The 26,262-nt window shown below is 32.9% G+C and overlaps 1 protein-coding gene across 6 annotated transcripts in view; it reads left to right on the top strand.

Annotated features, from left to right (window-relative positions):
- Positions 1–26,262, top strand: part of LOC145246074 (cilia- and flagella-associated protein 99-like) — a 697,934-nt gene that overhangs the window by 619,495 nt on the left and 52,177 nt on the right. For all 6 annotated transcript variants that reach the window (XM_080107923.1, XM_080107924.1, XM_080107928.1 and 3 more), the window contains one exon: positions 23,254–23,339. In XM_080107923.1, the coding sequence (XP_079964049.1) occupies positions 23,254–23,339 (86 nt within the window). The remainder of the gene's footprint in view (positions 1–23,253; positions 23,340–26,262) is intronic.

Below are 26,262 nucleotides of genomic sequence, written 5' to 3'. Positions count from 1 at the left end.
CAGAAGGAGTGCTACGACTTTGTGCACTTCTCTCACTAGTCCCCCCCCCCCCCCCGCATTCTCCCTTGACTTGAATCCGCAGGAATACTTCATTTGGTCATAAGATTTTTTTGTTGGCGTTTTTTAGCGATATTAAAAACTTCAAAACGCTTTTATTTTTATTTTTTCCGCTACCTTAGCAGTTTTCTTAGAGTTATAAGCTCTTGTTATTCACACACACACACACACACACACACACACACACACACACACACACACACACATATATATATATATATTTCATGGAACTATTTATTTATTTATTTTATTATTACATATAATTTACGTCTATATACATAAATATTCTTTTATGAATATATATATATATATATATATATATATATACTTTTATGCACATTATATATACTTTTATGCATACGCGTGTGTGTGTGTGTGTGTGTGTGTGTGTGTGTGTGTGTGTGTGTGTGTGTGTGTGTGTGTGCGTGTGCTGACAAATTCAAAGCAGCAATGAAAGTGGAAAATGTATTATTGATAATTAATATTAATGTTTTCTCCTGATCGTCGAATTGCCATCCATTTTGGAATGAAATGAAAAGATTTTTTTTTCGTCTGCAAGTAATATACTAAGACGGATATGTCATAGAAATGAAGAAAATAACTATAATAAAAATGTAGTGCGTCTCATGACACGCACGGATATCTCACTAAAGAAAAAGTTAGTTAGAATCAAATATCGATTATTTTTATATTAGATGATATTCAGGCCTGAAGTAGAGAATTTGACATACTTCGTTTTGCAGAAATCCTACACTCTATAATAAAGATCAATTTGTATTGATTTATGAATGATATACAAATTACCATTAGCGTATGAAACGATGCTCTTTGTGTAAACAAATTGAGCTTATGTAATTGGACAATGTCAAAACATTGTTAATTCACTGCCCCCCTAGCAGCAACCATATAGCGCAACGGTTAGAAGCTCCGACTGCTGTTTGGGCGATCAGGTTTCGATTCTAGCTTGTAGTTACTTGTCTAGACGCACTGATGAGCTGTGAAACAGCGAAACAGTACTGTATGTGGAAGAATATATATATATATATATATATATATATATATATATATATATATATATATATATATATATATATATATATATTACCCTGGGCGCCCGGCGTTTCCTGGTGTTGCCCGGCGTTGCCCGGGTGTTTGTAGATGTGTGTTGGGCAAAAAAAAGTGGTATATAGATACACACACACACACACACTCATGAGCAAAAAAATGGGCCAAGACCAAAAGAAGAAAGAAATCGATTTTTCAATATTTTTCCAAGAATTTTTGTTAATTTTAACTGAAAATTTCTATTTTGTAGGTTATTATTATTATAGCATATAATAATAAGTCGAAAAATGAATCCTAAAAATGGTAAGACCGCATCCTGGCGAGGATATAAAAAACCGAATTGCAGGATTAAGGCAGTCCAAAATGACTTACAAGCAGATTTTTTATATTTTAAGAAAAGAAAATGTGAAAACATCTTTTTCTGCAGTGAAGCGAATTGGTAAAAGGTGCGAAGTCGAATGCTTGGTAAAAGGGAAATCTGGATCTGGTCGCCCTAGAGCATCCACTTTGAAGGACGACCACTGGCTTAAATTAAGTGTTTTGAAGGATTGGAAGAAAACTTATATTAGCCATAGCAAAGAATTCAAAACAGGGGCTAGAAATTCTCTTTCTAGATATACAATATCGAGACGAATGAAAGAAATGGGATGTTCTTCTAAAAGGTGTGCAAAGAAGCCATTTTTATCTAAGAAGAACATCAATGATAGAAAGAGATTTTTCTCGTATTATGGCAAGAAATATACAGACTGGTTCAGGAATGTTTTCTGTTCAGATTAATCAAGATTTTGTCTTATTAGTGATGCTCCCGAACGGTGCATTTGAAGAACTGGAGAAAGATTTTCGCTAAATTGCATAAAAGCAACTGTTAAACACGGGAATGAAGGGATAATAGTTTGCAGCAGGAGTTGGGGAACTTATTAGATGTGAGAAGTCAATCAATGCAAAGGAATACATTCGATTATTAGAAACAGGACTGTTACCAAGTATCCAGAAGCTGGGAATATCTCAGAACATTATTTTTCAACATGAAAATGCCCCTGCACACACTGCTAAAATCGCGAAATATGGTTTTCTGATAATTCAATTGATTTGATATTTTGGCCAGGTCAAAGACACGATTTAAACCAAATCGAGAATATTTGATCCATAACATTGGCTGGAAGAACTTTTCCGAATAATGACAAACTGTGAGAAGCTGTGCAAAGTGAATGGAATAGCATCTCCTCTTCACAGTGTTCCACTTTGGTTGAGAGCATGTCTAAAAGTATTGATCTTTTAAAGAAATCAAAAGGGAATGCGATTTCATCCTAAGCATTTATTAAAGTAAATGTCTTGTTCTGTGTTATTAGTCTCGTTTAAGTTTCCTTGTTCAATTGTTCTTTGTTCAATATAGCTTTTAGTGCAATAAAATGTATAAAATTTGTTTGGTCTATTTTTTTTTTTTTTTTGCTCACGAGAGTATGTATATATATATATATATATATATATATATATATATATATATATATATATATATATATATATATATATATCAATGCATGTATGAATAGAGTGTTCAACACTTTGTGTAGTTTAGTTGGAGGACATGGTAAGTCTACTCTTCTCATCCCACAATGACTTTGCAAGGTGTTTTCCTATTCATGCATCTTCTCTACCGGCGTAAAAGACGAAAATAATCCTCTACTTAGTCGCAACAAATAATCCTAAGGCTAAGTTTTCAACAAGGATTAAATATACTTGGCACAAGTAGCATTCCGATGACGACGACGATGATAACCTTATGTCGCTTTCTCACAGACTCGAACAAAACGTACATTGTTACGTTGCCTTTAGATACGAATATGTCGTAACTAATATTCATATATATATATATATATATATATATATATATATATATATATATATATATATATATATATATATGAATATATATATATATATATACGAACGATAATTATGTCGTAAATAAAATATATAAATTATATATATATTCATATATATATATATTCATAAATATATATATATGTATATTCATATATATATATTCATAAATATATATATGAATATATATATATATGAATATATATATTCATATATATATATTCATAAATATATATATATATTCATATATATATATTCATAAATATATATATATATATTCATATATATATATATATTCATATATATATATATATTCATATATATATATATATATATATTCATATATATATATATTCATATATATATATATATTCATATATATATATTCATATATATATATATATTCATATATATATATATATTCATAAATATATATATATATTCATATATATATATATTCATATATATATATATATATATTCATAAATATATATATATATATATTCATAAATATATATATTCATATATATATATTATATATATATTCATATATATATTATATATATATTCATATATATATATATATTCATATGTATATATATATATTCATATATATATTATATATATATATTCATATATATATATATATATTCATATATATATATATTCATATGTATATATATATATTCATATGTATATATATATATTCATATGTATATATATATATTCATATGTATATATATATATTCATATATATATATTATATATATATATATATATATATTCATATATATATATATTATATATATATTCATATATATATATATATTCATATATATATTCATATAAATATATATATATATATTCATATAAATATATATATATATAAAGATATATATATATATGTGTGTGTTTGTGTGTGTAGAGAGAGAGAGAGAGAGAGAGAGAAAGAGAGAGAGAGAGAGAGTTTAATGTAAAACGAAAAGCGAAAGTTCAATTCCACAAAAGGAGACTTATCCGGATAATGCCAAGCTCAACAATTATTAGTGGAGCTTATACAATAGGACAAGAGAATGAAATGAAGACACAAAACTATATATTGGTAGATATAGAATGGATCATTTATTGAATAATGGAATACAGGCAAAGTTTGTGGGATAGAAGGGACTCTTTATGCCAGGGAATTTCGAAGCCTTATGCTCCTCATCAGAAGAGTAGAGAAGGTGCTAGGTAGCATGGGGAAGATGCGGTGTCTAGCGTAAGGTTCATTAGGGACAAAAAAGATTAAGAGGAATTATAGAATGTTTGGGGAAGCTTTATTGAATTCTAAATAAATAAGGAGAAGCTTGTTATATATAGTATGATATATAAGATTGTATATGGTCTTTAACATAGTATTGAGATTAAGGGGTATATGTATTATGGTTAAATAGGGGGGTGTATTGTTGCTGCATGGTAATTTATTTTAACGGTTTGTGGGGTGTCTATTGTTTATGGAGTGGGTAATTTTGATTGGTGCCACCTAAACGGCAAATACTTCACAAAATCTCCAGCTATGGTATAGCTGGAAATGTCTTCTCAATTATCAAATCATTTCTCTTTGATAGGTTCATAAGAGTAGTGGTTGATGGACAGAAATCAGAAGCTCACAGTATTAATGCTGGAGTCCCTCAGGGTTCCATCCTGAGCCCAACTCTCTTCCTGATTTACATTAATGATCTTTTAAATCAGATCCTTATATAACTCGTAGACATTTATGCTGATGATACTACCATCTATGGTAGCACATCTAAGATATTAACCGACCAAGTTCTCTCTGATACTCTCCTCTGATCTTGAGCACGTGATACAATGGGGAAAGGAGTGGTTGGTTACTTTTAATACATCTAAAGCCAAGCTTCTATCTTTACATCACCAACGCTCTGATCCTCATCTGGCATCAATTGAAATGAGGCCTCATGTTTTGACAAGTTTCTGGACTTGACCTTTACTCCTGATCTAAAATGGAACACGTACATCAAATCTGTTGTCAAAAGGATGGAGTACTGCTACCACATCTTGGCAGGAGCTGCTAGAAAGGATTTATCCTGCCTTGATAGAGTTCAAAATAGACTTTGTAGCCTCATAGGAGATGCTGTTTTTTCTTCCCTGCAACCTCTTTCTCACAGAAGAGATGTTGCGAGCTTGTCTCTGCTTTATCGTTATTTTCATTGCAAGTGTTCCACTGGGCTTCAATCTATTGTCCCCCCTCGCTAAACTTTCACAAGAAACACTCCTCTAGCTGAAAACACTATCAATAATTCCCCCCACTCTTTATCTGTGTCTAAACCTAAACGTAGATTCCATGAACAAAGATTCTTTCTTCGAACTGCACGCCTGTGGAACTGTTTTCCGTTTTCCTGCTTTCTGGCTGATTACAACATGGTTGTCTTCAAGTCCAATGTAAACAAGTTCTTGATAAGCCGTTCCCCTTAAGTTACCAAATTTACCGTATTTCTATTACTGACGATTACTATATTGTCCAATTGACTACTGTACACTCTTTACCCCTTATCCTCGAGTGGCCCCTAGGCCTTGATAAGTGGTGATGCCTATGTAAAAAAAAAAAATTTTTTTAAATGTCAGCAGGGAGATGGTCGAACTGGTGATCTGCAATGAAAGCTGGATTTACTACTATGACCCAGAGAGCAGGAGACAGAGTTTCTAGTGAAGTATGCTGGTTCTCCCAGACCTAAGAAGGCCAGACAAAGCAAATCCACCCAGAAACTTATGATAATCTGTTTTTTGACAGCATGGGCATGATCTACATGCACTGGGTTCTTACTGGACAGATAGCCAACAAAGAATACTATGCACCATTCCCCAACTTCATTCTTGTTACAGACTATTTGAACAAGATGGGTATTAAAACAGTTCCTCACCCTCCCTATTGTCCAGACCTTGCTCCCTGTGACTTTTGGTTATTCCCTAAACTTAAGGAAAACCTTAGAGGTTGTCGTCATGAGACAATTGAACGGATGAAAGAGGTTGTGACAAGGGTTACCGACACGCTCGCACAAGAGGATTTCCATGAGGCCTTCCAGAAGTTGTTGGAACGGTACAACAAGTGCATTGCAGCCGGAGGAGATTACTTCAAAAGAGGCCAAGACTTTCATGTGTGTACTATCAATAAAAGTGCCCATCCGAAAAAAAAAGTCTGGAAACTTATTGAATACACCTCGTCTACTAGCAGGGCTTGTGGAAATTCCACAGGGGACTCATTCATATGTAATATATTGATGTTGGCATTCTGTAGATGTTCAGTGTAAATGGAGACGCTCTGATATTATTGTAGCATTTTTGTTAAAACTACAAAAATATTTATCTAAGCTATTACGAACGCCCAGCAAAGGCCGGTCGTAAAGTATGCTTAAATACGATATTTTAATTCTTGTAAATTTTGTATATATTATTATAGAGTTAATGTTCTATCGATTTTTATATATTATAAAGTTGTGATTTCAAAAATAAAAAAATATATCCATATGACTTGGCTGCATTAGCTTGAATTGAAACCGAAGCCAAAACTTATTAAGAATTCTTGATAAAATTATTTTTTAAAAAAATAGATTAATTGAGTGCCATTAGCTATAATCGAAACCGAAACCAAAATTATGGAGAATTCTTAGAAAAATTATTTAGAAAAAAATTAAATGACTTGAGTGCCATCAGCTATAATTGGTAAAATTATTTATTACAAGAAATGGAAGTACATAACAATTAAACGACCCAGATGTAGGCGTGACATAAAAAATAACACACGAGCTATCGCATTAATATATATATATATATATATATATATATATATATATATATATATATATATATATATATATATATATATATATATATACTAGCAAAAGTACCCTTCGTTGACTGGGTTCAAAAATAGCCTACAGAAAATGGATTCTGATTTATGAAAGTATGATAGGTTATGAAAAGGAAGGGTTGTAAAGAGATAGCTTTGAATGTGGTGGTATCAAAACCAAAGCAAAATATGATGAAAGTAAAAATAAAATAGATAAACCCCATGATTTATTATACCATACCTGTTCACACTGAAACACTTATCACAATATTCTGTGGATCTATATTAAAAAAAACCTTGTTAAACTTTGTGACATATTTCCATTCTATGGAGGTCAGGCGCGAACAAACACCCCATAATTTTATTATACCATATTTCTTCAAACTGAAACATAATTATCAAAGTATTCTTACGCAGATAGATATGAAAAGTTTTTATTAAAGTTTGTGCCTATTTCCAGTAGTTCATTATAAACAAATGATGATCCCTGAAGACTTAGGATTATTGTGAATTCGAAAAAGCAAATTCAGTCAGTGATTGCACTCATAGCATTTTACTCATCTGTAAATGTAGTACGTCTTACACGTGTTTTATTGAATAGCGGAAGTTTACCAAACATCCACAGAAAAGATAGTCGAATAAAAAAGAAGGGAAAATGTTTATAAAAGAAAATGTAAATCTTGCAAAGTTTGCAAAATCATAAGAATAAAAAAAATCTCTTACTTATTATATAGTATATCGACATCCTTCCTAAAGAACACACAATTGGATTCACGCACGCACAAGCACACATACACGCACACATAAGAAAAAATAATTTAAGCATTCAAGTGTTAAAATAAGGTCATCTATTAATTTATCATATCCACATTAAAAAATGCGCCACTCTTTGTCTGAGAGAAGCCCTACCATTAGCTAATAAAAAATATTTATCCATGGGTAGGAATAACAGTGAATCTGATTGGTTAACTAGCTAAACTAAATACCTCGTGTATATGAAGACATCAGGTAACACAAATTCCAATTCTTACGATTCCATACCAGAATGAAATGCGGAAGATTCTGTATAGCTTAGTTGCCATATATTTTGATTCCCCGTTTTATCGGAGAGGGACCTATGTTTTCAATGGCATCCATGCGGCCGTTATTCTGGACGATTGCCAGATAACCGTCCATTAGTTTTTCCTGAAATTTCGCCACAAATTGTATTTCATTAAATAGATGTGCACAGTAAAAATTTGTTTTTGCGAAAATTCCCATTGCGTCCCCAGGGGTTTAAAAGAGGTAAAAAATGCCCCCAAATGGTAAAAATGACACGTTTTGCCCCATAACTTTGGATCAATCCATTAGATTTTTCTGAAACTTGGCCAAAAATGTGGACCTATTGTTCTTAATATAAATCCAGTATGGATGACCCTGGCAAAATTCTGGTTCGTGTCCCCGGAGACTTTTAGTGCTAAAAACGCCCCTTTTTGTAGCTCTTTTTACAAATTTCTCAACAAAAACTTGATATGTTTGACTATATAGTGGTTTTTCATGGTGGTCAATTCAAATATACATGTGTTAAGGCCTTAAACTTCACCGTTATCCATTTACACTGGGATTCGGCGTCCCCAGGGGCTCAAAAGTTGTCAAAAACGACCCAAACTTGCCAAAAATTACACTATTTGCACCATAGCGTTTGATCCATCCATTAGATTTTCCTGAAACTTGGCCAAAATGTGGAGGCCATTGTTCTTAATATAAATTCAGTATGGGTGACCCTGGCAAAATTCTGGTTCGCATCTCTCTGGGACTTTTAGGACTAAAAACATGCCTTTTTGGAGCTCTTTTTTCATATTACTCAAGAATTTGATATGTATGTCTATATAGTGGTTTTCCATGGTGCTGAATTCGAATATACATGTCTTAAGACGTGAAACTACACCGTTTGTCCATTTTCACTGTAATTCGGCGTTCACAAATGCCTCAAAATTGCAAAAAATGACACTTTTTACCCCATAACTTTTGCCGCATCCATTAGATTTTTCTGAAACTTGGGGAAAATGTGAAGGCAATGTTGGCCCTTCACACTTCTCACATTCATCATTTCTTCACTATTTTTTGTGGCACCAGAGGGGGACGACACATGTGTGGCTTGTTGTTTAAAGGTGCAACAGGATTTCACCATCTTTAATGTATCATTTATAACAGTTCAAAAGAATACCATGAATTTTGCTGTCCTGCAGTTGCTTCCCGTTTCTTTGCCTCTAACTACCTCTTTAGCCGGTCCTGGATATGACCTTAAACTATATCCAATGGTGAGGCCTAAGCTTGTGGGTTTTGGGGAGTGTGGAGCCACCCTTTAATTGCCATTGCTCCCACGTCCACTCTGACCTGGAGTGGTAGTACCTGTAAGGGTCCCAACTATGGGTTAAATAGAAACTGACTTGAAAAAAAACCCAAATATATTCTATTAAAAAACTTTTCTTCAAAATCACTGAATTCGGCATTAAATAGCCTGGAAAGGGTTGATATGCCGTAAAACAAAAACAACCAACCAACCAACCAACCTCTTATGCCATCAAATTTTCCTTTTCTTCTTTTTCATGGCCCATAACCTTTTTGCATGCATGTTTCTATTGTAGTTTCTCTCTCTCTCCTTTTCTTTTCTACTCTCTCTTTTTCTTTTCTAGTCTCTCTCTCTCTCTTTTCCTTTTCTACTCTCTGTCTCTGTCTCTTTTTCTTTGTGTGTTCACTCTTTTCCTGTTGCTCCTTCTATGCATATGTGCAGACTCCTGTATCTTTTCTTTCTCTTCTAAATTCAAAATTCTGGTTCGCATCCCTTTGGGACTTTTAGAGCTAAAAACATGCCTTTTTGGAGCTCTTTTTTCATATTACTCAAAACCTTTATATGTATGTCCATATAGTGATTTTCCATGGTGCTGAATTCAAATATACATGTCTTAAGGTGTGAAACTGCACTGTTTGTCAATTTTCACTGGGATTCGGCATTCCCAGAAACTCAAAAGGGGACACAAATGCACCAAAATTGCAAAAAATAACACTTTTTACCCCATAACTTTGGCCCCATCCATTAGATTTTTCTGAAACTTGGCGAAAATGTGAAGGCAACGTTGTCCCTTCACACTTTTCACATTCATAATTTCTTCACTATTTTTTGTGGCATTATCTCACATGCAGCACCAGAGGGGGGGGGGGCACGCATGCAGGGCTTGTTCATAACTTACTATCTAGCTCTACTCACATATTGAGCATTGTTTAAGTAAATACTAAGAATTGATATATAAAATAGTATATGTGTTTGTAATATTTTATGTGAATAGATAAACTAATATAGATAGATAAATAGATAGATAGATATGTAGATAGATAGATAGATAGATAGATAGATAGATTGATCTTCTCTATTCTGAATTTATGAAAGATTTTGTTGATCGTTATTTTTAATCATGTCAAATATCAAATCAAAGCTAAAAAAATAAAGAACATTACCAAACAAAAAAAACATCAGAATTTTTTGACCACCAAAAAAAATGAATTTTATGTTTAGAAGAATAAAAAAAAAAAAAAGAAAAAAAAAAAAAGAAACAAGAAATGTTTCTGAAAAAAAAAAAAAAAAAATGGCGGCGTACTCATTACTGGATTTTTTTTTCCAGACAACTAAAACTGTCATGAGCAACAGAAACAGCACAACAACAAATAACCAACCTCTCTGACACGCCATGATCCTGACATTCGTCCGACTGCCAAGCGCGTTCTTTCTTTTATCATCACCAAAGTCCTTAATCCGGAAGTTTAAATTAAATTTATGCAAATTGCATCACTTTCCCAGCATCCTGATTATCTCTTAATTATCTCTGCCCATCAACCTCTGTTGGCCCTCTTTACAGTAAACTAAATTAAACTAAATATACTCCACATTACTCATCTTTACGCTTTTCAAATTTGTTCCATAATTTATAATGATTAGTATATCAGTTTAGGAGTGAATTCTGTACAAAGAAATATGTAGATATATATTTTATCAACCGGAATCTATCTGTTTGGCATTTATTATTGGATATCATTTATTATTGGATATCATTTAATATTGGAGTGTTTCTTCTTCTTCTTGTTTTGGGGGTATTTTTTAGCTCCTTACATCAATCAAAAGTGTGTGTATATATATATATATATATATATAGTTATTATAAAATATATATGGCGAAACTATAACTAACTAGCTCTACCTACATATTGAGCACTTTTGAAGTAAATACTTAAAGTTTACGCATAAATTTATACCTTCGTATATTAATTTTATGTGAGTAAATGAAGTAGTTATATAATTCAGCCTTTTGGATCATTTTGGACCATTTGGAACTTACCTGTTGGATTGGAAATTTTTAATTCGACCGTGTTTGGATTTTATCATTCTTGGATTTTTTACCCTTCACCGGACTATCCATTCATGTGAAATCTTTTTATCATTTTTCTTTTACCTCCTATTCCCCTTATCTCACCCTTTTTTTTTAACCAAGTAAGATCTGTGACTTACTTGTAGTTTCATTAAATACTTTTACATGCAAAATCCGATCCCGTATTTTGCTAATTCCTGCCCTCTGATGAGAAGGAGAGTATTTCTTCGAAACTCCGCGGATTAAGGACTATCCACTTATCTTGTGCATCCTTTTTAAAATTAAATATGTTTTTAAGTCTTTTTCAAGATGTCTTTTAACATGTTTTATTAATCATTTGTTTATATATATATATATATATATATATATATATATATATATATATATATATATATATTGGACTAAGTGCTTACATGGAGGCCTGTGAAGCTTCCTCCTGGGCGATTTCATGGATTTCGATAACAATAAAAATATAAGAGTGTGAAATATTCGTTGATCATCATTCAATCCCGGGAAATATCGGGTCTTCCTGCTAGTATATATATATATATATATACTTTCGTAATTAATTGAATTCATTCAAGACGTATCGCAAAAACAAAAACAAATAACATATGCGTAAATCGCGATATATCCGAACAGTCAGTTTGGTGGAAAAGGGGTAAGGGTTTAAACTTCTTACCATGGGGTCCCGATTTCGAATCTCGCTAGATTCAGTCACTCTGATGAGTCGTAGACGACGAAACACGTGTCAGTGGATAATTATATTTTTAAAAAATAATATGCATATATATATATTTATGTTTTTTTTAATTACGCCTTGTCTCGGCAGCCGAGTCTAACACATACCTTATTTTTCTTTGAATAATATTATTGGAATTCCTTCCCCTTTTCCTTGTACCTATTTGTGAATTATTCCACGGATTTCGACCTTTTGGATTATTTTGAACCATCTTCCAATCACGCAATTTCCTTGGATTTTACTTGTGTGAATGGAAATTTAACTACTGTTCTTGGATTTGCATTTTTGGATTTTACCGTCATTGAATAATTTACCTTCCACCAGACTATCCATTCACGTGAATTCACCTTCTTTCTTCACCCTATTCCCTCTGCTTCACATTTTGTTATCAAGTAAGATCTTTGACTTACTTGCAGTTTCATTAAATACTTTTGCATGCAAAATCCAATCCCGCATTTTGCTAATTCCTACCCTCTGATGAGAAGGAAAGTATTTCTTCGAAACTCCGCGGATTAAGGACTATCCACTTATCTAGTGTTTCCTTTTCAGATTAAATATGTTTTTAACTCATTTCAAAGTGTTTTTTAACATGTTTTATTAACTGTTTGATCGTATATATATATATATATATAAGGATGAATACAGCATTAGCTACCCGCGTGTGGGAGCTTAAAGAAAAAAATACACCCTTTTCCATAAAATGGAGAAAAATAGAGCATAGACCAGCATACGTCCCGGAATTAAGTCAATGCTCACTCTGTAACGCAGAGAAATACTACATCCTCCGGTCCATTCATGACCCAAAAATAAAATGTTTAAATGTGAGGAGTGAAGCTTTGAAAAGTTGCATACATAGAAGGAAGGGTCTCCTAATAAATTGGATCAATGAAAAGAACAACACTTAGATGTTGTTTTTATATATATATATATATATATAAGGAAAAAAAATTGTAAATACATAAATAATTAGTCGGTAAACTTGGATTTTAATAGCAATTATATTATAGATTTTTAATTAATGTCATATATATATATATATATATATATAAAAAAAAAAAAAAAAAATTATATTTTATAAATGTAATTTATAATCTATTTCGAATTTAAAACTATAGAAAAATATAATAATGTTAATAAACTAGGGAAATCACTTAGGATAGATAAATACTCACTTCCCCAAACCTTGAAAGATTTGGGTTTTTAAAAAATAATTTTTAAACGTATTTCGAAATTTTTAAACGTGATTCGATATAATTAAAAATATATTTTTTAAAACTTTAAACGTATTTTTGGAAATTTTTAAATGTTCGATATAATTAAACGAATTTTTAAGTTTTTAACCGATACCAATACAGATTTTAAAGTTTTTATACATAAGGAAAGAGATTTTAAAATTAAATGGGGTTCAAATTGAAATCGATTCATATAAAAAAAAACATTTTTTCGAAATTAGATCTTAAATTTAAATAATTCAAAGTTGAAAATTAGGTATTACATTACCCGATATATATATATATATATATATATATATATATATATATATATATATATATATATATATATATATATATATATAGATAGATAGATAGATAAAAAAAAAAAAAAAAAAAGGGGGGGGTAAACAAAACGAGATTTGAACGTGGATTCGCGAGGTATATATACTTCACACTTCCGGTTATAAGATAGACGAATATTGGCTGAAGAGAGCTCGATAAGGATACCTTAAACGGGCCTTATTATCGGGCTTGAAACCGACGGTACCAATGACCTGTCTCAACTAACAACTTTCTGTACACAAAATATAAGTACGCTCTTGAAATTTGGATTTTCCTTTTAATTGAGCACTCTGCTGGAATTCTTTTTCCAAAAAAACTAATCATATATATATATATATATATATATATATATATATATATATATATGTATATACATATGTATATGTGGTGTGTGTGTTTCGTTAAAATACGCTTTTCCAATTCTACTTCAATCTTTATGTATACCAATCCTTTTAGTTTAGAAGCTTAGTTTTTGTTAAATTTAGCAACAGAGCATATATAGAATAATAACAAAATTCTTCCAGCATTTCAAAATTTCGTCACGTTCTTTACAAATCTGGTTCGTGACACCAAAACAATCGCATTATTATTATTATGTTAATATCGAATTTTTTCATGTGCATATTCTTCAGAAAAAAAAAATTTTGTTTGCTTAGAAATAATTATGCACGGCAACCTAATGTCGAAAAAAAATGGAATTCCATAGAATATTCAACATTACGGATTTACCTCGGCTGCCATCTTGGAATCAAGTCGAAAGCTAGTCCTTAGTTAACGTTTGAGTTAAAGATGTTCTAAAAATGTTTTAGTCTGCAAAGAGATTATTTACATGATGATATTATTTATTTTAACAAACATTTATGATCTGTAATATGTCAGGCAAGATATACCTGAAAAAGGTCGAAGTTACATCGTTGTAAAAGATGAGAACAGTAGTCTGAAGAATCCCAATAATACGATAAATCGGCGCTTATGCAGTTTAGTATAAACAATAAAGAACGAAGATAAAGAAAAATTTCTATAATGTACGTGCCCGTTATGGAATGAAATTATCATTTAAAAAAAATCGCTTAATTTGATCAAGTAGTTTTTGGTATAGAGGAAAATCAAATTTTATTGACAGTGATCGCGTTGGAGCTATGCTGGCAATTCCAACTACGCCAGGGAAGATAACTCCATTTAATTCTTGAACTTTGTCAAAATTTGACGAGATTATTTTTATAGCTTTAAACAATTTTAAGTATTTTTCTTTTTTTTTTTTTTTTTTTTTTTTTAATCGTTTCAAAATTCATTAATAAAATTATTAGAACTTCGTGTGCGTTTTGGCAAACTTCAAAAATTAGATTGAGTTATCTCCCCCTGGTGCTCTCCTCTTCATTACTGGAATTCCAAACATGGCTCCGTCGCGATCATTGTCACTAAAATTTGATTTTTTCTTTCTAAAAAAAAAAATATGTGATCAAATAAAGCGATTTTTTTATAACTTCATTCCATAACACAAACGGACATGTACATCACACCGATTTTTCTTTATCTTCGTTTTTTTTTTATATATTTGTTTTTTTTTTTATATATATTTGTTTTTTTTATATATATATATTTGTTTTTTATATATATTTGTTTTTTTATATATATATTTGTTTTTTTTATATATATTTGTTTTTTTTTTATATATATTTGTTTTTTTTTATATATATTTGTTTTTTTATATATATATTTGTTTTTTATATATATATATTTGTTTTTTATATATATATATATTTGTTTTTTATATATATATTTGTTAAGCTACATAAGAACTGATAAACCCAATCTTCCGACCATTCTTGTATCAATTAAGATAAAAATGAAATGTAATAATTCCCCAGACGTACCTCTCCATCGTACAGTATATCGATACACTAAGGCTGACTGGGATAGCTTCCGAACATTTATATCGGATCTACCTCTGTGTTCCATGTTTAAAAAGGATGTGTCCTCTATAGTATCAAACCTGACGGAATGGTTAATTGTAGGTATAGACCGTTTCATACCCTCGAATAAGTTCCAGCAAAAACCTAACAGCCAGCCATGGTTCTCTCCAGAATGTGCTGCTGCCATTGCGCACAGAAATCACTTTTTCCACTGTTTCCAACGTAATAGATGTATGGAAACTAAAGCCGCTTTCAGGACTGTCAGCAATGATTGTAAGAAAGTAATAAAGAACACAAGAGAGTTGTATGCTCAGTTCGTCAAGTCCAAAGTAGCTGAGCAGCGGCTTGGTTCCCACCAGTTTTGGCAAATTGCAAACAGAATCCTGAACAGAAATGTGTGCTCCATCCCAACTATCATCAATGGACCTGAGGTAATCTCGTCAGCATCAGACAAAGCCAAACTCTTTCCCAAGAACTTTGCAGCTAATTCTACCCAAGGCCGCCAACCCCCAATATTTCCTCCTGTATCAGAAAACACGCTATGTGATATACATATATCTGTACATGATGTTGCCAAGCTAATCAAAAACCTTGATTCCAGTAAAGCAACTGGCCCTGACGGTATTCCAATTATAGTACTCAAAAAGCTTCAACCTGAACTAGCGCCCATACTTACAAAACTGTTTAAACGTTGTCTTAAGGAGAATAGCTTCCCATCACCCTGAAAAATTTCATCAGTATGTCCTGTATTTAAGAATTAAGGTGATCGTTCATCCCCCTCTCAGTACAGGCCACTAAGTCTCCTGTGCGTCATGAGTAAGTTGCTGGAATCTGTGTTAAATACAGAAGTAATCAACCATCTCAACAAAAACAACCTTCTTAGTGACACTCAATATGGTTTCCGTTCTGCTAGATCTACAGCAGATGTGCTTACAGTTATATCTCATAGGATTAGCAAATCTCTCGATAGAGGCAACCTTTCTAGGGCAATTGCTCTTGACATATCTAAGGCCTTTGATAGGGTATGGCATAAAGGTTTACTTCACAAGATCTCCAGCTATGGTATAGCTGGAAATGTCTTCTCAATTATTAAATCATTTCTTTCTGATAGGTTCATAAGAGTAGTAGTTGAGGGGCAAAAATCAGAAGCTCACAGTATTAATGCTGGTGTCCCTCAGGGGTCCATCCTGAACCCAACTCTTTTCCTGATCTACATTAATGATCTTCCAAATCACATCCTTACATCATTTGTAGACATTTATGCTGATGACACTACCATTTATGGTAGCACATCTAAGATATTAAACGACCAAGTTCTCTCTGAGTCTCTCTCCTCTGAGCTTGAGCATGTGGTACAATGGGGAAAGGAGTGCCTAGTTACTTTTAATGCATCTAAAACCAAGCTTCTCTCTTTACATCATCAGCATTCTGATCCACATCTGGCATCAATTGAAATGAATGGCTCTCGTCTTCAGGAGCTGCTAGAAAGGACTTGTCCTGCCTTGATAGCGTTCAAAATAGACTTCGTAGCCTCGTAGGAAATGTCCTTTTCTCTTCCCTACAACCTCTATCTCACAGAAGAGATGTTGCGAGTTTGTCTCTGATGTATCGCTATTTTCATGGAAAGTGTTCGACTGAGCTTCAGTCTATGGCCCCCTCTCGCCAAACTTTCACAAGAAACACTCGTCTAGCTGAAAACACTATCAATAATTGCCCCCACTCTTTATCTGTGCCTAAACCTAAACATAGATTCCATGAACAAAGCTTCTTTCTTAGAACTGCACGCCTGTGTAATTGTTTTCCGTTTTCCTGCTTTCCGAATGACCACAATATGGTTGTCTTCAAGTCTAACGTAAATAAGTTCTTCATGAGCCGTTCCATATAAGTTAACAAATTTACCGAATTTTCATTACTAATGATTACTATATTGTCCAATTTCTGCTGTACACTCTTTTAACCCCTCTTGGCCTTGATAATGTGGTGATGCCTGTGTAATAAAAAAAAAAATTAAAACCATAAACATAAAAGGATGGATGTATTGAATCTAAACTTTGATTAATAGCTTAGTTTAATTGAAAGCAAAAATAAATTATCTCGATATTGTGATGTTGTTAGTCTACCGGAAAGCAGAATCGTCGATTATTATTATCAGTATTATAATGGACGATTATTATTATTATTATTATTATTATTATTATTATCACTAGCAGCAGCAGCGGCATTGGCTCACAAGGAGCTCTCTCACACAGGTTTTCAAAGATCTCTCCTTGAAAACAGCCTGTGGTGTTCTCTGGAAGCTAAGTGACAACAAGTCTCCGCAGATTTCCAGTACTCTCCACCTCTTTCGATAGTATTTGCAAATAAATCTGCATTATTGCAACAGCTGCTTGCCATTGATTTCTTGTTGGCAGAGGTTATTGGTCTTCACTGGAATTTGAGTGGCAATAAGCCTCCCCAAGGTTTCAGTTCTCTTGGCACTTAACCAGCAGAGATCTAGTCAGTACTCTCTCCTTGGTCTTTCCTTCCTCCTTGGCTGTTTGTTCTTACTTTTTTTTTTTTGAGGAGGGGGATTATTATTATTATTATTATTATTCATTATTATTATTATTATTATTATTAGACGTGAATTTTCCAAAATCTAATTGTTTTTTTTCTAATAATAATAATAATAATAATAATAATAAATAATAATAATAAATAATAAATAATAATAATAATCCCCCTCCTCAAAAAATAAAAAGTAAGAACAGCCAAGGAGGAAGGAAAGGCCAAGGAGAGAGTACTGACCAGATCTCTGCTGGTTAAGTGCGAAGATTTACAGCTTGAAATGTTTAGTCAGGAATTTAACGCCACAATAAAAAAAAAAAAAAAACAAAGTCGATTTACGAATTTTAAAGTAGATTGGAATTCGATTAGTTAAGTAAACACAGATTTTGGCTTACTTGAGAGGTCACCTTTTTGTGTGTTTGGACACATGGTTGGGGTTTTGCTGATGTTAGTAGAGATGAAGGTGGAGAGTTGGCCATAAACGCGTTAGCGAGTAGATATGTGGACGACCCCTATGGAAGCAAAAGGGGGAAGAACCAGTGAAAATGTAGAAAGAGACTCAGCGTGCCAAACTCCGACAAAAAAAATCCATAAGATGAATAAAGATCATGTAAAATATAACTTTGTTCTTTTGTGGTTCGGAAAATAAGAAGGTATGTCCCTTTTGGTCTGAGACATATATGTTATCCGTTGATTTCTAAGAAAAGCTGTGTATAAAGGTTTATGTGTCACGTTTGTTAATTACATGTACTGCCTGCACACACAATGAACCTTTATATATAGCTACAACAACAGAAGAACATTATAACCACTAGAAGACACACTGTATTTATCACAACGTTAAAGAGAATCAGTTAAATAGATGTTGTTTATGTACACTCAACCCTCTATATAACAATATTATGAAAAAAAAACCCAAAGCATAGTCTCAGAGTCTTCAAATATACAGCAAATAAAGGCAAGATAAGTTACTCTTCTACCTACCTGGATAAGTGTTTTTTTGTAACTTATTTTAAAGAGTTTTGTTAATTAACAGTTAGTCTTAACTCTGTTGTTCGAAGAATCTGTTGTTCCAAACATACGATACTTTGGTCTAGAAAGGAATTTCTGCAGTCATTTTATTTTATATGAAGATAAAACATGTCTGACATTAGACAATCATGTGGAGTCTGGATAATGGTTCAAAAATCGAAAATTATACAAAAATACTGGTAATGAAAATATGCATTATATTTTCACACGATTAACTACCGTTATTAGTTGTTATTCTCTTTAAAAGGAAAATATTCGAAAAAGAAGCCGACGTAAAAGTGTGACTCATGTAGTCAGCGGCCATTTTGTTTGCAAAAATTCAACAGCTTGGAAAAAAAAATTTTGAAAGTTTGAAATGTAATAAAAATCAATTAAAAATACGTAAAAGCACAAACAAATGGGACAAGTCACTAAATCGTGACGTGAATTTATTGCGAGAAAAAAAAACTTCCGTGTAAGCATTCAACATTTTTTTTTGTTTTGTGAATTGGAAATAGGAAAGATTATGTTATGTCTATGTAGCTAATAGCTAGATACGGTCGGTGTAATCTCAGTATAGTTGGAAAATGTAAAATTGGATGCGGTGTCAACTGGTAGCGGTGTTAATATTAAATATATAGGGTGCAAAATTGGAACTCCTTCCTCTAAAGATGTTGCGATTGTGATGGTGTTGCTCAGAGGATGCAATGTGATATTTTGTTATCACGACTGAATGTGTATAACATGGTGTTCAAAAGCTGCATTACATATTGGCTATTAGCCAAGATGTATTGGATTTGTATGTGGCATCTGTTGTTGCAAACATACAATACTTTGGTCTAGAAGAGAATTTCTGCTGTCATTTTATTTTATATGAAGATAAATGTGTTTTGAATCAATAATTCATATTGCAATATATGGAGATGAGGAATCTTATCATGATAATCTTGTAAAAAATATATATTTTGAGAAATACACATATTAACTATGTAAACAAACATTAGCTATTTAATGCGTGTGCAGTGACCGCTACATACAGCCAGAACAAATCTTTGGCAGGAACATTTTCATACCGATCACCATTTTCAACGCCCACAAGTATCAGAACGCGTAAGCACACAACGTTGTGATTTTACCACCCGCACACATGGAACAAAGGAACTATGTTACGTTTCCGCGTGTAGTGATACAGCAAACGGGCTGGAATGTTCAAGAACATCGCTATATAAGGATTTGCTGCGAAAATCAAATCAGTTAATTCCAGTTTTATTTCCCCAAGTTTGGATGTAAGGATAACTCCACCATTGGGAGGCATTAAAATACCCCGTCTTGAATTTGCGCACCATGCACATGAACCTTAATTCTCATCATGGAAAAATACTACATCGAACGAGAGTTAATTATTCTTTTAAACAATGTTATTTCAAACTACTGACAAGGACCTAAATCCCACCCCTACACAGTAGAGATCCCTAGATGTAAGAGAGCCAGTAGCTTCTTCCCCAGAACCGCTAGAATTTGGAATTCACTTCTGGGTCCCTGCTTCCCCAACTGTACTGACATGCAGAAGTTCAAGTGTAACGTGAACCGACATCTTGCTGCCCAACTCCCTACATGGTATCCCAGTAGCTCATATCCTCATAGTAGCCCCTACACCAAAGTGGCAATGTGCCTTGTTTGGGATGAAAATGTAAAAAAAAAAAAAAAAAAAAAAAAAAAAACAGGCTGAAACAATCAAGAACACCTCTATATAAAGATTTGCTGCGAAAATCAAATCAGTTAATTCCAGTTTTATTTCCCCAAGTTTGGATGTAAGGATAACTCCACCACTGGGAGGCATTAAAATACCCCGTCTTGACTTTGCGCACCATGCACATGAACCTTAATTCTCACCATGGAAAAATACTACATCGAACGAGAGTTAATTATTCTTTTAAACAATGTTATTTCAAACTACTGTTTCATATGTGATGAACACACACACACACACACACACACACACACACAAACACACACACACACACACACACACACGCACGCATTTCGCTTACATGCTTTAATGACTGTTTTTCTCTCAGAAAATAATCGCATTGATTTCAAGCCACGTGTGACACTGCTCATGAAAATCAGTAATTTTAAACTCCATGCTATTCTCATGAAATCCTCATTTAGCTTGTCCTACATAATGACTATTCATCACAAGAAAACTCTTATATTAGAACGACTTGAACTAATATTCATAACACGTAAATAAATGTTGTTTATTTCATATTAATACAGTGATTTCGAATTCTTTGTCAAGTGTCATTATTTTCCGGAGTTATTTCTATATTTTTATTTTATGTATGTGAGGATGTGATCTGGTGACATCTTGCTATTAATCGACGATCTCGTTAAATTTACTTTTAATGGTCCCGTGGATACTCTGCTACTTTCGACTTCAAGAGATTTTTGCACCTGCAACCTCGGTCCTAAAAATTGATAGTTCTTGATTATAAATTGGTGAACGCCGACTCTCACCCTTTTTCAAATTAGTGACTCCCGGCCAGAGTTCTTATAAGTGGTAACCGCCTACTGTGAGTTACTATACGAGTATTCCTCAATACAAAATGTGTATTTCTCACTGGATTTTAACTCGAAAATATTCCTCATATAATAATTTTTAACAAAAACAAAAAAAAAAATTGTTAATGTCTACACAGAAGATTTTAGCAATAAACTCACGCTGCAATTTAGTGACTTTGCCAATTTTTTAGACCCTTTTGTTAACCATAGTAAAGCATATAAATTTATTTCAGCTGTAGATTCCAGCTTGAGTTTGTTCAAATCCAAAGAAGAAAACAGATTTTAATTACGTTTCACACTTTTGGAAATGAGGATTGGTTATTCATATTATCTGGATTCTTCGAACAACTGTTCTCATCTTGAGTGTCATTTTCACAACGTTTCGCAAGGATCCGAGGTTAGAGTACTTGGAAAAATCAATTGTAAAAAGTGATATTCTCCTGAAGGTTAAAGGTTCAATTCTTAGTGTGAGCGACCGAAAAAATACAATTGCGAATTACTTAGAACCTCTATCCAGTCATGGCTGATGGAACAAGGGCATGCTACCTCTAAAGGGTTCCGTTCAAAATTCCGTCCAAATTCCAGAGTTCGACAAGATACACCTGAAGAAGGTCGGAGGTTACATCGACCAAAACATTGTAGAAAATGACACTCAATATGAGAACAGAGGTCCAATGAATCCAAATAATACGAAGAGATTTTAATGGGGTTTTAATGGGTTTAAAATCAATTTAAACAAATTTTAATGGGATTTTAATGGATTTTTTTTAAATAAAAAAGAATATGCATGTACAACAATACTCTATGTCAACATGTAAAATGGATGTTAAACTGACGATGATTACTTTTTTATGTACTTTGTGCCAAATAGAATTTCTTTGAACAAAGCCTCTTGTCTGTGGAACACGTTACCATGCGACTGCTTCCCTTCTGAGACCAGTGTCCTCTAAATTATTGTCATGAATCGCCCCATAAGTAATCAAACACAGTTCGTGCCGTTGATCTGTGTTAGTACTTCCATAGTGTTCCTAAGGTTATTCTAGATCTGTACAAATCTGCTATCGGACCCTGTATGGAGTACTGTTGTCATATTTGGACTGGTGAATCTCTGTCCCAAGAAAAGCTCAACGTTATGAAAAGGAGCAAATAAATATATTACATGAAAGGTGAGGAATAAAAGCTATATATAACTCTGTTATATCATCAGAACAATAAAAAAAAAAATTAAAAGGAGAAAATTAAGAAAAATCCTCTTTAAACCATGGCATTTCGAAGCTAAATGCTTCTCATCAGAAGAGTAGAAGAGCCAGAATTATACAAAATGCTAATATAGAAAAGCAGGCTTAATAACATTTTGATATCAAATGAGATATTTTGTAGGAAAATTTCGAGAACCTTTTCCTCCTTCAAACATTCAATGAAGTGTAAACAGACTTCTGGAAAACGGTCAATTAATTTCTCTCTCTCTCTCTCTCTCTCTCTCTCTCTCTCTCTCTCTCTCTCTCTTTCTAAAAATGGTTATACCCAATTGTAAGCCAAATTCAGAGTTTCCTTTCTGTAAACGTGACATGCTTTCAGCTTTAAAAGAAAAAAGTTTAAAAATCAAAAGAAATAAATTCAGTTAACTTTTATGAGTTTTCTTTCTTTTTTCGTTTTTTTTTTTTTTCAGAAACCAACTCCAATTAAAATGACAAAAGCTGCCATTTTGAGGGAGGGGCAGCTTCATTTAAAGAAAGAAGAAGAAGAAATGTCCAAGTTAGTAATATCTTTACCTATCAGTGATGATTTCAATCTTTCCCGATTTATATTTGGGCTGCTGCATCGGCTACTAGTCTCTCGCTCCTTGACAAGGTTCAAAGGAGAGTTGCAAATCTGATAGGCCCTGAACTGGCATCTAAGCTTCAGCCTCTGTCCCATCGACGAAACGTTGCATCCCTCTGCCTGTTCTACAAGTATTTTAATGGTGAATGCTCCAATGAACTGCAAGCACTTGTGCCCCCACAACGTGAACACCCTCGACAGACCCGACAGGCTGCAAAATCTCACCCCCACACTGTAGAGATCCCTAGATGTAAAAGATCTTTCTACTCCAGTAGTTTCTTCCCCAGAACCTCTAGACTTTGGAATTCCATTCCAGGTCCCTGCTTCCCCAACTCTACTGACGTGCAGAAGTTCAAGTGCAACATGAACCGACATCTTGCTGCCCAAATCCCTACATAGTACCCCAATAGTTGTTGCCCCTGATAGTAGCCCCCTACACCAAAGTGGCAATGTGCCTTGTTTGGGGTGAAAATGTAATAAAAAAAAATTAAAAAATTTTAATTCCGATAAAATCACAGATTATGATTATGTTTCTAAAATCGTCTAATCGCCTAAAAAGTAGAATCTCATTTTCTTGGTAGAGTGTGTAATGACTTAGCCCAGAGTCATCTTGTGCTTCTGAATGTAGATAAAATTTTCTTTTGTTTTAATTTGAAAAGTCCTTTATCAAAATGTTGAGAAACTCACTATGATATTTTCGTCTATATTTGTCACTTATGCATTTTTTTATTCATCGAGTTGTGCCATTTTCATTTGTGCCATTTTCATTTGTGCCATTGTTACATGTGCAACTTTTATCTAAATTCATTATTATGGTCTATGGATTTTAGTTTAAGTGGTAGTTTTAAAATAATGAATACTAGCGGAGTGGTGGTGTCCGGCTTTGTCTGGGTGTAAACTACGCTTAAATATGATATTTTAATTTGCCCAGATTTTTTATATATTATTATATTCAAAAGAAGTATTTAGTTGCCGTCAGCTAGAATCGAAACTGAAACTGTGGCATTCAAACCTGGTGACGTTACCACAGTACCAACATGACACGCACATAAACCGATTCAAAATTAAAAATAAACTAAGATTAATGTATAAAATGTTTAAGGAATTTTTTTTTAATTGTGATCCCTTTTTGACCCATTAAAAACTATTTTAACCTGCTAAAGACCCATAAAAAATCGGCTTGTAAAAAATCCAATCATTTCAGGCCTCTAGCGCTGCTCTGCAACTTGTAGTTTAGAGTTTGAAAATATGAAGAGAGTCAGACCGACTGACAAATAGACAGACAGACAGACAGACAGACAAAACGATCGACAGACAGACATATAGCTCTTTATATATTGTTTATTTATTTTTTATCATTATTACCAGCAAAAGAAAATTCAGTTTTATACAAAATTAAAAAAATTAAAAGAATCGTTTATGGAATCAGAAATCAAGCTAAAATTTCTCTGATTCGAATATTAATTCTCATTCTTCAAAAATTTCAATTTTTTATTACCGGGTCTAAACACTACTATCTGTATAAAGTTAATTTCTTTGGTATTCAATACATACTTATATATATATATATATATATATATATATATATATATATATATATATATATATATATATATATATATATATCACATGAATTAATATACAAAGGTATAATTTTATGCGTGAATTTTCAGTATTTACATCAACAGTGTCCAATAAATAGGTAGAGCTAGGTAGTAAGTTATGAAAATATATTTAAGCTACTCGCGGAATATTCTGTGTAGCTTAATTGCCATATATATTTTCATAACTTACTACTTATAGTTTTCTGTAAAGTCTGATGAAGTTACTGAAGCATTGATACGATTCGGTAATCGAAAGCTGTGTAACTAAACAGATAAAACGGTAATAAAAAAATATATATTTGCTCTGCAATAGTATTGAGCACTTTCTTCAGGTTTTTACTAATTACCATTTTTGCTAAATATATATATATTACGTTGAGAAAATAATTCTTGCAAAATTTTTACTTTTGATTTTTTTTTTTTTTTTTACATAGGCATCACCACTTATCAAGGCCAAGAGGCCACTCAAGGATAAGGGTTAAAGAGTGTACAGTAGACATTGGACAATATAGTAATCATTAGTAATGAAAATTTGGTAAATTTGATAACTTATATAGAACGGCTCATCAAGAACTTGTTTACGTTAGACTTGAAGACAACCATATTGTAGTCAGCCGGAAAGCAGGAGAACGGAAGACAATTCCACAGGTGTGCAGTTCTAAGAAAGAAGCTTTGTTCATGGAATCTACGTTTAGGTTTAGGCACAGATAAAGAGTGGGGGAAATTTTTGATAGTGTTTACAGCTAGACGAGTGTTTCTTGTGAAAGTTTGGCGAGGGGGGACCATAGATTGAAGCTCAGTTGAACACCTTCCATGAAAATAACGATACATTAGAGACAAACTCGCAACATCTCTTCTGTGAGATAGAGGTTGCAAGGAAGAGAAAAGGACATCCCCTACGAGGCTACGAAGTCTATTTTGAACTCTATCAAGGCAGGACAAGTCCTTTCTAGTAGCTCCTGCCAACAATATTCCATCCTTGGACGTACCTGGCTCTTATATAGATAGAGAATAGCATCAGCAGTGAGATATTTACCGGATCGATAGAAAGATCCCACCATTTTTCCAGCGGCCTTGGCAACAGATTTGATGTACGTGTTCCCTTTAAGATCAGGAGTAAAAGTCAAGCCCAGAAGCTTGTCAAAACTTGAGGCCTCCTGAAGACGAGAGCCATTCATTTCAATTGATGCCAGATGTGGATCAGAATGTTGATGATGTAAAGAGAGAAGCTTGGTTTTAGATGCATTAAAAGT

The sequence above is a fragment of the Euprymna scolopes genome, chromosome 23 (assembly GCF_053919585.1).
Source record: "Euprymna scolopes isolate OS-2025 chromosome 23, ASM5391958v1, whole genome shotgun sequence".
In the NCBI taxonomy this organism is placed as follows: Eukaryota; Metazoa; Mollusca; class Cephalopoda; order Sepiida; family Sepiolidae; genus Euprymna; species Euprymna scolopes.
Note: the sequence above shows the minus strand (reverse complement) of the source record. Positions and strands in the feature narration are given on the sequence as shown.